Source organism: Dermacentor albipictus, chromosome 5, assembly GCF_038994185.2.
Source record: "Dermacentor albipictus isolate Rhodes 1998 colony chromosome 5, USDA_Dalb.pri_finalv2, whole genome shotgun sequence".
Taxonomy (NCBI): domain Eukaryota; kingdom Metazoa; phylum Arthropoda; class Arachnida; order Ixodida; family Ixodidae; genus Dermacentor; species Dermacentor albipictus.
The window spans coordinates 46,224,869-46,238,346 of record NC_091825.1 but is presented as its reverse complement, the minus strand read 5'-3'; the positions used below and the strand labels follow the sequence as shown (position 1 = coordinate 46,238,346).

General features: G+C 45.4%; 1 protein-coding gene across 1 annotated transcript in view; it reads right to left on the bottom strand.

Annotated features, from left to right (window-relative positions):
• Nucleotides 1-9,944: 9,944 nt before the first annotated feature.
• Nucleotides 9,945-13,478, bottom strand: part of LOC135900484 (uncharacterized) — a 60,875-nt gene continuing 57,341 nt past the window's right edge. The window contains exons 6-7 of the mRNA XM_065429970.1: nt 11,389-11,466; nt 9,945-10,249 (exon numbers count right to left, since the gene is read on the bottom strand). Of these exons, the coding sequence (XP_065286042.1) occupies nt 10,052-10,249; nt 11,389-11,466 (276 nt within the window). The 3' untranslated portion in view covers nt 9,945-10,051. The remainder of the gene's footprint in view (nt 10,250-11,388; nt 11,467-13,478) is intronic.

Here is a 13,478-nt window from a genome sequence, read left to right as displayed (position 1 = left end):
AGAGAACTATAAACTCATATACATTGACTAGGTAAAATTATCTATAGTTCGCTTGTGGAGGGAGTTCTTCGAGAAGGGTTTGTCACGTGGCTCCACGGACCGGCACTCTTACGTCACATACAGCAGTCGTGTGGCGATGGCCGACTGTTCTAGGAAGTCGCACGTTGCTTTAGGACTTTATCACATGTGCGAGAAGCATCGCGTGGGAGCTACTGCGCGCTGCCTGCCGGTAGCTCGTGCTGCGCTCGCTGGCAGCTCGGGGATTCTTCCTGCGATGCCTCGAAAGCACTGCCACGGCCGCGACACTGTACCGCAGGGGCAAGTGAGCCGAGAAGGCCGGTGGCCTGATGGGCGCTGCCTTACCCCGTGCCCATTGCAGAAGGTCACGTGATCTGCTGAGTTCTGTAGGTGCGGCACTGCAATGGTAAAGCAACCGGCAGCACGGAACGTTAGTTTGGAACAACCCGCACACTCTCGCTGCTGCCGTTCTTTATCGCGCCAGCGTTGTGACCGCGCATTTGCAGTCAGCGGGTCAAATGTCTTCGTGTGTGTCCTCGGGTGGTGACACTACGCTTGTTTAGTTAGCGAACGTTTAGTTAGCGAAATTTATACTGTCCAAACGAGTAAGAGCTTTACTTAGCGTAATGTTCAAATAGTTTGGTACATCTGTCAATTCTTATCCTCTCAGGCAAAACTGCTACTTCTAAAAGTCACTGTCTTTCTTAGCGCAGCTTCCGTCACTTTTACGTATCGGGTATATGTGTTTCTCTATCCTGCTTCGTTGGCCGATCCCGAAGATAGTGCGGTTTAAGAATATGGACCATCCGCGTAGATAGTGCAGTATAAAAATGTGGTCAGTTGCCGTAGACTGTGCATTGTAACACGGACCGATCCCGCAGGTAGTGCAGTCAAAAAAGTTATACGCTCCTCGGACTCCCCTGTCGCGAGGAGTGGCGCTATAGAGCACCGTGGCATGTGACCATACCCCATTCGCACCCACAACTCGCTCTTTGATCAACTTCAACATGGAGGTTTCATCGCCTCCCAACTTATTTATAATTGTTGCTACGCTAGGAGACGCAGGCGCCACGTGTCCCAAAGCACTCGCGTGCGCGAGGAAAGGACTGGTAACGTTATGCTCTTGCGTTGTGAATGCGTCAGTGGCCTAATTAGCAGTTACTGCATTGGGCTGCTGCACTGGGGGTCCTTGGTTTAATTACCACCATCGTGCACGCACTTCGTTTTGTTACTACCACATTGAGGCTCTCAAACCGGATGCCGAGCCTATGAAGAAATCCCAATGAGATATATCTCCGCATTAAAAAAACCATGTATCCGCTTTTTCATCACCTTTGTGCAGTGCCACTTCCATTAAAGAAGACGAATTCTTGAAAGGCGATTGACTGCGCGCGCCTGGGCATGTTTACCGCGACCTAGGTGTTGGCCATAAATGATACCGCGAGAAAGAGAGTAAGACTTACCGCGTAATACTTACCGCACCAATAAATTTCACAATTTGCTTTTTCGGCACTCTGTTTGGTGTTATCTGTTTAAATAGAGATGTTTAGTATACTTTGTGTTGACTAGAACAAGTCTGTGAACACAATCAGTGTGCACACGTTGTGCAGAGTTGATGGCATCGTATCCTTCCTGCGGTATTTTGTCCCTATCATGACTCGCCGAGTTCTTTTCGTCACTCGTCATTTTGTAAACGATCGTTTTTACCAGTCAGAGCATGTACAATGTTTGCCGTATAAAACAGAAGTTGGGTTGCTGAGGCATGCCACTGCGTCACCGCTGCCCACACGACTATGCAGAAAATCCGCCAAATAATGTTCTGAGTGACCGCCCAGAACTCGATGTAGAGGATCTATGGGTCAGGCACTGTAACATGATGTTGTTATTCTACAGGAAGAGAAAATTGGAAGCCAACTCGTGGCCATAATAATACCACAAGGAATGCCTCACAGCAGAGGCACCGATGCGTGTTTCTAGAACAATGTAAATATGACGAGTATCTTGAAAATGCTTTATCAGTGAAAAGTACTCAAGCCCCCATTCCAATACTTCTACTTCTAGGTGACCCCGCAAGGTGAGATAAACTAATGGAGCAGCTTTTGCATACACCTTTGCCGGAACTTTTGTATACATAAATAAGATCTTTTTATTACTAACCATTCATCTTTTTTTGTAACGAAAGGGAAACAATTGATGATATTATTATTTTTTTCGCTTCCACTGCGTCGCCCTTCTCCGCAGAAGGTTCCTCAATTTCCGGCAAGTCATCTGAGGCTGAACCTGAACGACCTCAAATGCATTCTTGTTTGTTGCAATCCACTTAGTTGTCACTCACTCACTCGCTGCAGTATCACGCCTTAAGTCGCGTATTCCCCCTGCATGGCTGCGCTTCTAGACAAGCCAAAAGTATTGCCTACCAAACTTTTCACCGCAGTTCTCACTAGAGAGCACAAATGGAGATGACCTCCGGTGACCATCCGGGTTGAATATGTAACAAGTTTGGTGCAATATTTGAAGTCCCCTATTTAATGACGTAGTGTCGTGATTCAAGCCAGTTGTACGAGTATGCGCACCAAGACACCTTGTCAGATCGACAAAAATCGGCACTGACTACCGGTCGCACGACATGTTTTCAGCACAGCATCGTCGAGGGAAACCCATTGCCTTCAAAAATGACGAGGTAGTATACACGTGTAGTTCATAATGCCAAAAACGCACGGAGAAAACAATTCCGCTATCGCCAACTTCCATCGCCGCATTGTGGCCATCTCGCTCGAGTGCGCGGTATAATCGACTTCCCCAGCTGTAACGTCCGTGCGTGGTTTCCCATAACGTAGATGTAACAAAAGCCATCTCTGTGGCGCAGCCTGCGAGCGAGTGCATCCACGCAGTCCCAGAGAAGGGCTGTTACCGAGCGCTGTTACCGGGAGTCGAGGTTTTCCGGGGAAATTAGTCAGCGATTGCAAAGGAACGCAGATAACTGATAGCGGAGAAGTACACGGTCGCTGTCAGCGTCACGCACGCCGCGAATGAATAAATTTCCATCATGCCAGCGCAGCAGCTGTCACGGCTGTAGGACGCCCATTCCAGGTGTATTATTAATGGGTGGATTTAGAAGGTTGAAACTAGCTTAAAATTTCGAGCTTTTAAATGGGAGATTTCGCTTGACCACAGTTCATGTTGGACGAACACTGTTTGCGAGTGTCACAAAGGTATTCTTCATGACGAGTTAGTCCGAAAGTAATGGTGCACAAAGAGAACTTACACAGTATGTGCAAATTAAGTTAAACAATTTTAGTCCGTCCATTTCCTACTGCGGGTCGGGAATTTTTATAAGCACAGCGGCTAATGTTCCCTGTCATGGTTTACATGTTGGCTATAGTTTTAATGCTAACACCCCCTACAGCTGTCACTAGAAGTAGCTATATCATACAGTAAGCATAAAAGAAAGTAGGCCGCTATAGTTGCCGCAAAAAATATACCATACAGTCGGCTATAGCATATATTGGTACTGAAAGAAAGCTGATGGCTACAGCTGCGGCAATAAGTATGTATACCATACAGTCGGCCACATAATAAAGTCGGTTCAGAAAACAGTCCCTATGGTAACTATATCATACAGTAAGCATAAAAGAGAGTATGACGCTACAGGTGCCGTAACAAGGATACCATACAGTCGGATATAGCATACAGTCGGGGCTGAAAGAAAGCTCATGGCTACAGCTGCGGCAACAAGTATGTATACCATACAGTCGGCCACATCATAAAGTCGGTTAAGAAAACACCCCCTACAGCTGTCACTAGATGTAACTATATCATACAGTAAGCATAAAAGAAAGTAGGCTGCCATAGTTGCCGCAACAAGTATACCGTGCAGTCGGTGCAGAAATAAAACAGACCACTACAGCTGCCGTAACAAGTATACCGAACAGTCTGCCATAGAATGCAACTGGTGGATAAAAACAGCTGAACACTACAAGTGCCACTGCAAGGAAGCATACCATACACTCGGCCATACCATAAAGTGGTGCAGGAAGAAAGCAGGCCCTACAGTTGCCATAGGAAGTAACTATATAATAAGTTAACGTAGAAAAAGTAGTCGACTAGAAATGTCGCAACAAGTATAGCATACAGTCGCCATGTCACACAGTCTGTGCAGAAAGAAAGCCTGCCACCACTCATGCCGGAACAAGTATACCGAACACTCTGCCATAGCATACAGTCGGTGCAGAAAGAAAGCTGAGCACTGTAACTGTCACAAGTAAGTACACCATACACTCGGCCATACTATAAAGTTGGTGCAGAAATAAATTAGTCCCCTACAGTCAGCATAGAAAGTAGGCCGCTATAGTTGCCGCAGCAAGCATACCATACAGTCAGCCATACCATACCGTATGCTAAGAAATAAAGCAGTCCAGTAATGTGGCAACAACAAGTAACTATATCATACAGTTAGCTTAGAAAGAAAGTAGGCCACTGCAGTTGCCACAGCAAGTATACCATACAGCATGCTGTACTGTACAGCTGATGCAGAAATAAAACTTATCACTACAGCTGCCGCAACAACTAAGTATGCCTTACAGTCCGCCGTGTCATAAAGTAGGCGCAGAAAGAAAGCATGCCATAGAGTTGCCACAACAATTAACTATACCATACAGTTAGCGTAGAAAGAAAGTAGGCCACTACAGTTGCCGCAATAAGTGTGTCATGCAGTCGGCTGTACCATACAGTCGGTACATAACTGAACAGGTCTCTACTGTCACCGCGACAAGTTTACCATACAATCAGCCATACAATACAATCGGTGCTGAAAGCTGATCACTATAGATGTGGTAGCAAGCAACTATATAATGCAGTTAGCGTAGAAAGAAAGTAGACCACTACAGTTGCCTAAGAAAGTCTACCATGCAGTGAACTAGGGTGGTTGCTTGGGCTAGTTGGTAATTCATGATAAAGAATGACGTACAGTGCGAAGGACAAGGACTGCGACAGACAACAAATACTGCGCTGTGTATTCCGTCTCTCGCAATCCGTGTCCCTCGCGCTGTACGTCATTTGTATACCATGCAGTCGGCCATGTTGTACAGTTGCTGCAGAAAGAAGGCAGGACCCCACAGCTTATCCTACAGTTAGCGTAGAAAAAAGTAGGCCATCACAGTTGCCGCAGCAAACATACTGTACAATCGGCTGTACCATACATTGGGTGCAGAAATAAAGCTGATTACTGCAGCTGCCGCCAAAAGTAAGTATACCCTACCATGCCCATACCAAGACGTCAGTGCAGAAGGTGAGCAGGCCACTACAGTTGACACAACAAATAGCTATTTCGTACAGTCAGTGTAGAAAGCAAGTAGGCCACTACAGTTACTGCAAAAAATATAGCATACAGTCGGCCATGCCATACAGTCCGTGCAGAAAGAAAGCCTACTACTACTATTGCCGCGAAAAGTATGCCATACAGTGGCCATACCATAGAGTCGGGGCTGAAAGAATGCGGACCACTATAGCTGCAGCAACAAGTAACTATATCATAAACTATAGATCAAACCATCACACTGCTAAATATATCATAAAGTTAGGATAGACAGAAAGTAGGCCACTACAGTTGCCGCAGAAAGTATACCATACAATCGGTGCAGAAATAAAGCAGGCCACTATGGTTGCGACAAGAAGTAAATATATCATACAGTTACTGTGGAAGAAAAGCTGATCGCTACAGCTGCAGCGGAAAGTAGACCATACAGTCGGTGCAGAAATAAAGCAGGCCACTATGGTTGCGACAAGACGTAAATATACCATACAGTTAGTGCGGAAGGAAAGCTGATCGCTACAGCTGCCGCGGAAGGTATAGCATACAGTCGGCTGTACCATACAGACTGTGCAGCAAAAAAGTAAGCCCATATAGTTGCCACAAGTAAATATATCATACAGTTAGTCAAGAAAGAAATTAGGCCACTACGCAGCAAGTGTGTATACCACACAGTCGGCCATGCTATAAAGTCGGTGCAGTAAGAAAGCAGGCCCCTACAGTTGCCACAAGTAATTGATCAAACAGTTAGCAAATGAAAGAAAGTAGGCAGAAACTAGAAAGGCAACAAATATATTTTACTGTCGGTTATGTCACAAAATCAGTGCAGAAATAAAGCAGTCCACTACAGTTCCTGAAAAATGTAATCAAGTTTAATTAAGACCGTATTTAATAAGCCTAGTGATGAATAATAAAGGGGATGTAAGAAAATTAGGCATCATTTCAATTGGCTAAAGTCATATGTATAACGGCTAATCAGGATTAATTAGCAGTAAGATGACTGAAGCCTCTTCAGGCTTACTTGAGGATGGTTGGATTGTCTAAGCCCAATCAGTTATAATACTGGTAATAAAAGAATTCATATTTGATTACTTTATCATAATTGAAATGAATTACGATTACAATAATTTCATCCCATTAGACATTTTCCGACTAATTAGGCCCACAAAGTATGCAATTATAACAGGTCATTGCAATACATGCAGTACATTCCGTCTTCCTTGACAGAGTGAGCTGCGATGTGCGTAACTCGGCCACTCAATCAATGGCTTGTTGCATGTGTGCGAGATGAGAGACTGGAAATCACGCTTACACATTATCTGATGATTCCCACTAGGGAGTTTATCCAATATTTAATAGAGGAAGGTGTATCTGAGCATGGTGTACCCAAATCTCCCGCGTAAAGTAAGAGTAGCGTGCGCCAGGCATTTGGAAACAAAGCGCTGCGTGAGCGGACGTCTGTCTGCGGCGGCTGCTGTCAGCCACGCGCTGCCTCTCGCGATCTCCCGATTAGCGAGACAGTCGTGGCGCACGACACAGATTGTGCGCGCCAGGCAATATATCGCGAGATGAAAACGTGTATGGAACTGCGCTCAAATTTCGCATTAGAAAGTATCGTAGTCATCGGTGAATTTTTTGAAGTAGTAGTATGACGTAATGTCCATGAATAGCACGGCTGTGCGCTGTGTACAATCGTCTAAATTGTCGGGGAATAAACTCTTGAACGAAGCCCATCATGATGTCCCCGTCCCACTTGTTGTTTGCTGGCGCTAAGGTGTTATCCGAGTTCGTATACAAGCAAGTCCAACACATAGCAACCTCACAACCATAGACAGAGCATGAAATTTAATATATAGGGGATCATTGATTGTAGGTGATGTTAGCTTCTGCAGATGTCATCAGAAGTGACATAATATATAGGCATGACTTTTTCTTTTCACTGTTCTCGAAGCCAGCGAGTGGTACAAATTAAGGGATAAATATGACTTATTGTTGTCACAGTATAAGTTTGCTATGAGAAATAACCCAGGTAAGAGCTCATATGGAATTCTACAAAGTCAATTTCAGGCTAAAAGTACGAAGTGTAGCGCAATCCATGAGCATCCCATCATTTCAATGCTGACTGAACAGACACACTAGGGGCGCACGCTGACAGCGCACAGCCATATATTTCAATTTGGTATTCTCAATAAAATGTTTGACTAGAAGTTGCTGGTTTGAATATGTTGGCCTACATTGTGCAGAAGCTTTTATTTTCTTCATTTGATGATTTCATTATCTTGGCGGGTAATGCCTTCGGGCCTTCAGATTATAAATAAATGAAATGAAATAAAATCTTGCATACGCAGCGGCAAAATAAAAAGTGGCGGTGACGTTTGACTTCGTGATCGTGGGTGACGCGCAGGCTTTTGGGTGCTATGGCACACACGAAGCTGTCGGCCCTCGGTGCGCCTAGATGCCTAGACTGTCAGTATCGCAGATCACGCCATACGCAGTAGCCGCCGGAGTAGGATCCTCCCCCCTCCCCCCCCCTCCCCCCAAGTGCGCACAGGCGCGTTTTGCCACATCACAGTCGATGGCCGCGAACACTGGTTGTCAAAACACTGACGTGAGGAAGCGCGGTGGCGGCAGCGACCGAAGTGACTTTCGTGCTGTCTGTCGCTTCAACCAAACTGAGCGTCGAGAACAAAAAGAGAACACGCACAAATGTGTGAGCCATCTGCGCGCCAAGCCACTGCTCCCAACGCAGGCCACTTTCAAGATACAGCCTGTGCAACAATGCCTGGCTGCGCAATACTAAGTTGCTACCGGAGTACACCGGAGGCCGCTCGCTAGGTCTGGCCAGTTTAAGGTGCAGAGCATACAGTGCGCGATAACCATCGTGTCTGCAAAGTATTACATCGCTAAGCGGCGCAGAAAGGTCTCAAATTTCACATCGAACGCCGTTTTCCCTTCTCTAGCGGCCGCCGCGATTGAAGCCGGAGGATGACGTACACGTGCTAGTGCGCGTACGTACACGTGTTCGCACTGTGACGTCGCTCGTGGTGACACGCTAGTCCGAGTTTTATTCTAGCAACATCTCTTGTTTGTGTAATATTTTCCTGAATAGACGACTTCAAGCTTAGGGAAATAATAAAACACACAAACCGAATGTCTCAGTGTTTTTGTTTTACTTCGCACAGCAGCAAGAGAGATGTACTTTCGGTTCGTCTCCGTGTTCCCAGTCATGCAGTCGCGCGCGGGGGCACCAAAACTATGTAATTTTTCACTGTGTAATTTCACTGTGTAATTTTCACTAATTTTTCAGTACGGGATCACGAGACATTGACAACAGCTCGCGCGCATCGCCGTGAAATGAAGTGCACCTCTCAGCAAAAAATAACGGGGAAAAAAAAGAGAGAGAAGGCGGCGCCCGTGACGTATGCGTCACGCGATCTTCGGGGTCCGGTATGGGAAAACGCAGGGAAGGAATTTCGCTTGCGGAGGCTAGATGGGGCGAGGAGAGAGAGTGCCTCGCTTTGCAGTGGAGCTCCCCTCCTGAAATCATGGTTTTCCGACACTGAAATATTTCTATCTCAGCTCTTAAGGGGCTGATCTGAAAAAAAAGAATGCGGGAGAACGCTCCCTGAGGACACGTAACGACGTCCAGCGTATAACCAAAATTTGCTATAGTGCCCGGTGAGGGGCCCTTTAAATTTAAAGCCTTTTCATGCGATCCGTTTGCTTACGGAATCGATCACTCATTGACAAGGCACAAATGTCGCTGCGCGAAAGCGCCGATAGTCTCGTAGTACTTTTTTCCGAATCATGCACGCCTTGTTTGCAGCCCTGAAAACTTGAGCCAAAGCAGCTACCTTCACAAAAAAATTATTTGGAGATTTATCAATAAGCTCCTCAACTTTTTTCCATGGCATATATGTTGCGTTTAAAGCAATACTTTAAAATTTAGTTTAAGAACTATTAATTATGGGTCGCCATTTGTTGGGCGTGTTGGTAAACTGACTTCGAAAGCATATTTAGCGCCAGCGAACAAGGACAGGAGGCAGACGACACTGAAATAAATAGGAGAGTGTTTCCTGAATACCAAGTTATCGATGGCCCACTGTGGTGTCGTTTCCCTTCTGCCCTTGTTCGTTGGCGCTAAATATGCTTTCCAAATGTTAATTATGAATAGCAAAAGAACTTTCAGATGCTCACGAAAGCAGTGAACAATACTAACCTAATTGCGTCCTAGTAATGCCCACGTACACATTTTAGATTTTGGTACAAGTAAGCTGAACCACCCTGTATACTCTGGAAATTGCATCCTCTAGAATCTCCCTAAACGCGACGAAACTGGTAGTTTTTGTCCGCTCTGGACAAGAGAAACAGAAAAGTGACAACTTAAAATTTGTGAACACGGGGCCGCGCATATCAGGTCACTTTTTTTTCCTTCAGATCAAAGCTTAGCCTTGTAAAAGCAACATCCGATTGCCCCTAATCCTTTTGAAGCATTAGGCACATTTCATGGCGCATTTCAATTGTTCCTTACCGTCGTCCAGCAGAATGACCCTCTTCTATTCGGCCCCCGCGCTGCCGCTGAGCATAAAACAAATGAGTTGAGGAGGGACCGCGGTAATGCATTACAGATTTATTGCAAACATCTCGCAAACTCATTATCCAGCAGTATTTCGCTGTTTAAGATACAGCCTGATAAATCCATATCTACGAGACTCGAAGGTGCGGTCACGTCTTTAGCGCAACGCACTTGTCAAAGTCCGCCTCTGATTTGTAGCTGTCGCTGAAGAACTTCACGATCTGCTTCAGCGCGCGGAGCAGTGGAAACGTCCCGTTCTTGCACTGCCCGGATGAGTCGGCAAATTCTAATCGTGCGGCTGTAATCCCGTATTTCACGTTTGTTGCGTTCTGTTTGGCGCTGCAAAGCTGCACGGAGGGCGAGAAAAGAAAAAAATGCAGTTATGCACTTCCCTCCCAACAGTTCGCGGTCCTTCTAGTTGCTCCTAAATTTCAAAAAACACCTATGAGCACGGCGCGACAGAGTAGATGGGCAACTTCTTTCTGTACCATATTATTCTGTGAAACACAATATTGCATCCAGTTGCACACATACAGTTGTGCGAAGCACGCTATATAAAGATCTACATTAGTAATAGCCACCGAATGTTCTTTTCTGCTTCTTCAAGCATAGATTGTAAATTATAAAGTGAAGTCGTCATGTGACCCATGAAAGCACAACTGCTGGGTTGGCGAGAGCTTGCAGATCATTCAAAACGTATGAGCGTTTATTGTGTGTACTAATTAGTACTCTCGAATGTACTCCCTGCAGAACATGTATTGTACGCAGAAATCTTTCTTATACTTTTAGTTAGACCAGCAGACAGTTTAGCATAGGGAACAAGGATTCTTTGTGTGCCTGCAATATGTCCTTGCAACTGTGCCTATCTCTACGGCAAAGAAAAATTTGCGTATCGTGTCGGAAATCGATAGAGACGCACATGTGCAATTCTACAAGTGACAAGTGAACAACCCGATGGTAAGTGCCGCTTAAAACGAACGTATATAACCGTGCCAGGCAATGATTTGTTACAGTCTGATATAAACCAATGATTGCTTTTCATAACCAACCGCATACTTTGAGAACAATTGTGAAGAAACTCGTGCCCCCAACATTCGTTTTTCTTGTTCGGCTCTCACTGCCCTTAACATTTGGCTCTCCCGCTTAACTCAAGTGACAGCGGCCGCAGATGACACGGTGAAGCAGACGAGGGCTTCTCTTCTGCGTTTGCTTTACCCAAAAGTCCCAAGAGAGATATCTGGCGACTTTTTCTGAGGACTCCTGCTTCTCAACATCTGCTTCTGCCAAAGCACTACAGAGGATGACGTGCTTTGCGCCTTGTTTACCCGCCGCTTAAACTTCCTTCCAAACGCGATTATAGCAGTAGATATGAAGTCGCTAATGACGAAGCGGATTTTATTGTTGTTTTGTTTCAGTGGCTGGCCCACGTCACTGGGGCGCGCGTAACATAGGGTTTGCCACTTGGCGGTGCGCCTTCAGCACTCACCACTTTGCCAATGTCTCTACTGGCTGTGCCTGAGTCACCGGTTATACAACAGCCACGAGGATAAATTTTATGCGTGACCTGGAAATGGATATTTTACAACAAAACAAATTCTCAGTAACAGCCTGTCGTTACTCATTGGTCTGCGGCCGCTAAAGCGTCATCAAAAAGAAGCAAAATTACATAGAGGTCTCTCTCCCAACCCGCGAATGCCTATACGAAGGTCGGGCAAACACGAAAAAAAAAAAAGCTATAGCGTTAAACATGCGCTACCAGAGATGGCGCGAGGAATGCCTCACTCGCTACACCTGAGGGCGCAGGTTTGCTGCGTTGCTCCAAAATCTAGGATGCGAAAACCAGCTTCCTTGACTTCTTTGTATTAGGATTCTGGCGTGTGCGACGCCCCTCACGTTCGCACACACAACACTAATTAATTAATTAATTATAATTCATCTAGGTATTTATCCATTTATTTATTTATTTATTTATTTATTTCGACATGTTTAAGGCTCAGAATGGAGTGGAATAAATAAGAAAGTCACGATACAGCAAAAAGAAAACAGTATGGTACAGAGTAACGAAAGAAACCTAGCTTTCAGTGGAATGCAAGATATGGTTAGCAACAATGTAAATTAGGCAAAAAAGATAGCTTTCAATGGCAGTCTTAAGTAAGCACGCAACTCCCCGCTGATTCGAAGCTGTAAAAAAACCAGAAAAGAAGAAACTCGAGATAACTTCATTTTCGAGATAAACGAAATTGTGAATATGGAAGCCCGCTGACCGCACATACACCACATGAAGCATTTCCAAAGTATCGCCAGTAATATTATCGGTCCCTTTCCCCCCCAGTGCATCGGAATTTAACCGCACCTATACAACCCCCCTTCGCTCCCTTGGTTGGAACTTTCCGTGCTAGGCCCTGTGGTGAAGCAGACACAACGAACAACGACTGCAGAAGTCAAAGAAGTCAATATTACAGATCAACGAAAGTAAGTACAATAAATAAACATACGTCTGCGAGATTGCGACGACGTACCTCCCAATCACGTGTGCAATGCTGTGACTGCTACGCCACGATACTACGAGGGGAGGGACAGCTGATTCCGAAGTAGTCATTCGGAGTACTCCGGAGTAGTTATTTACCCACGCATACATGGGCTCGAGACAAAGTCCGGGACCTTTCGGGATATTCGCGTGCGAGTAAACATGGGTGTATATATATATATATATATATATATATATATATATATATATATATATATATATATATATATATATATATATATATATATATATATATATATATATATATATATATGTATATATATATATTATAAGCACTATTAACGTACTTCGTTAATCTTATCTTGGACCTATTTTGCGTGGTGCTAATAATGCATTCATTCACCCTGACGGACAGTGTACTGCTCGTGTTCTCATCGACGGCATACGCCACCACATCGAGTTTATCATCCTTCCAACGTGTATCCATGAACTTATACTGGGTTGGGACTTCCTACATTCTGCTTCAGCCGTCATTTCATGTAGAGAGGAAGTTGTCGACATCACGGATACAGAGCTTGAACCTGTTGCGGACTCTTCACTTTCATGCGTGAACTTGACCATCGCTGCCGACTACGTCCTGCGTCCTGGTCACGAAGACGTTGTAGCCGTAACATCCAGTCAGATCGCCGACGGAGACGCCCTAGTCGCCCCTTCTTCCCGCTGTACTTCTCGCGGAATTCTCATAGCCACCTGTCTCGTCCAGTTTTCACGTGGCCGCGCCCTTCTGTCTGCTTGCAACCCGACCCCAGATTCAGTGATGCTGCCCAAAGGGATGACTGTGGCAACCCTCGCTGACACTCAACCTATCTCTATAGTTTATGCTCTGCTCTTCCTCATCGCCAGCACCAACCTCAGGTTTGGATTCTTCTTTCCCTCCTCCAGCCGTTCTTGGTTCTGACCTAACAGCCGCAGAGACAGAAGCCTTACTGGCGGTCTTGGCAAAGCACAAAGCCTGTTTCGATAGCTGTTCCCCTGTGTTGAGCGAAACTCCTGCGGCTACACACCGCATCGAAACCGATGGTTCCGCT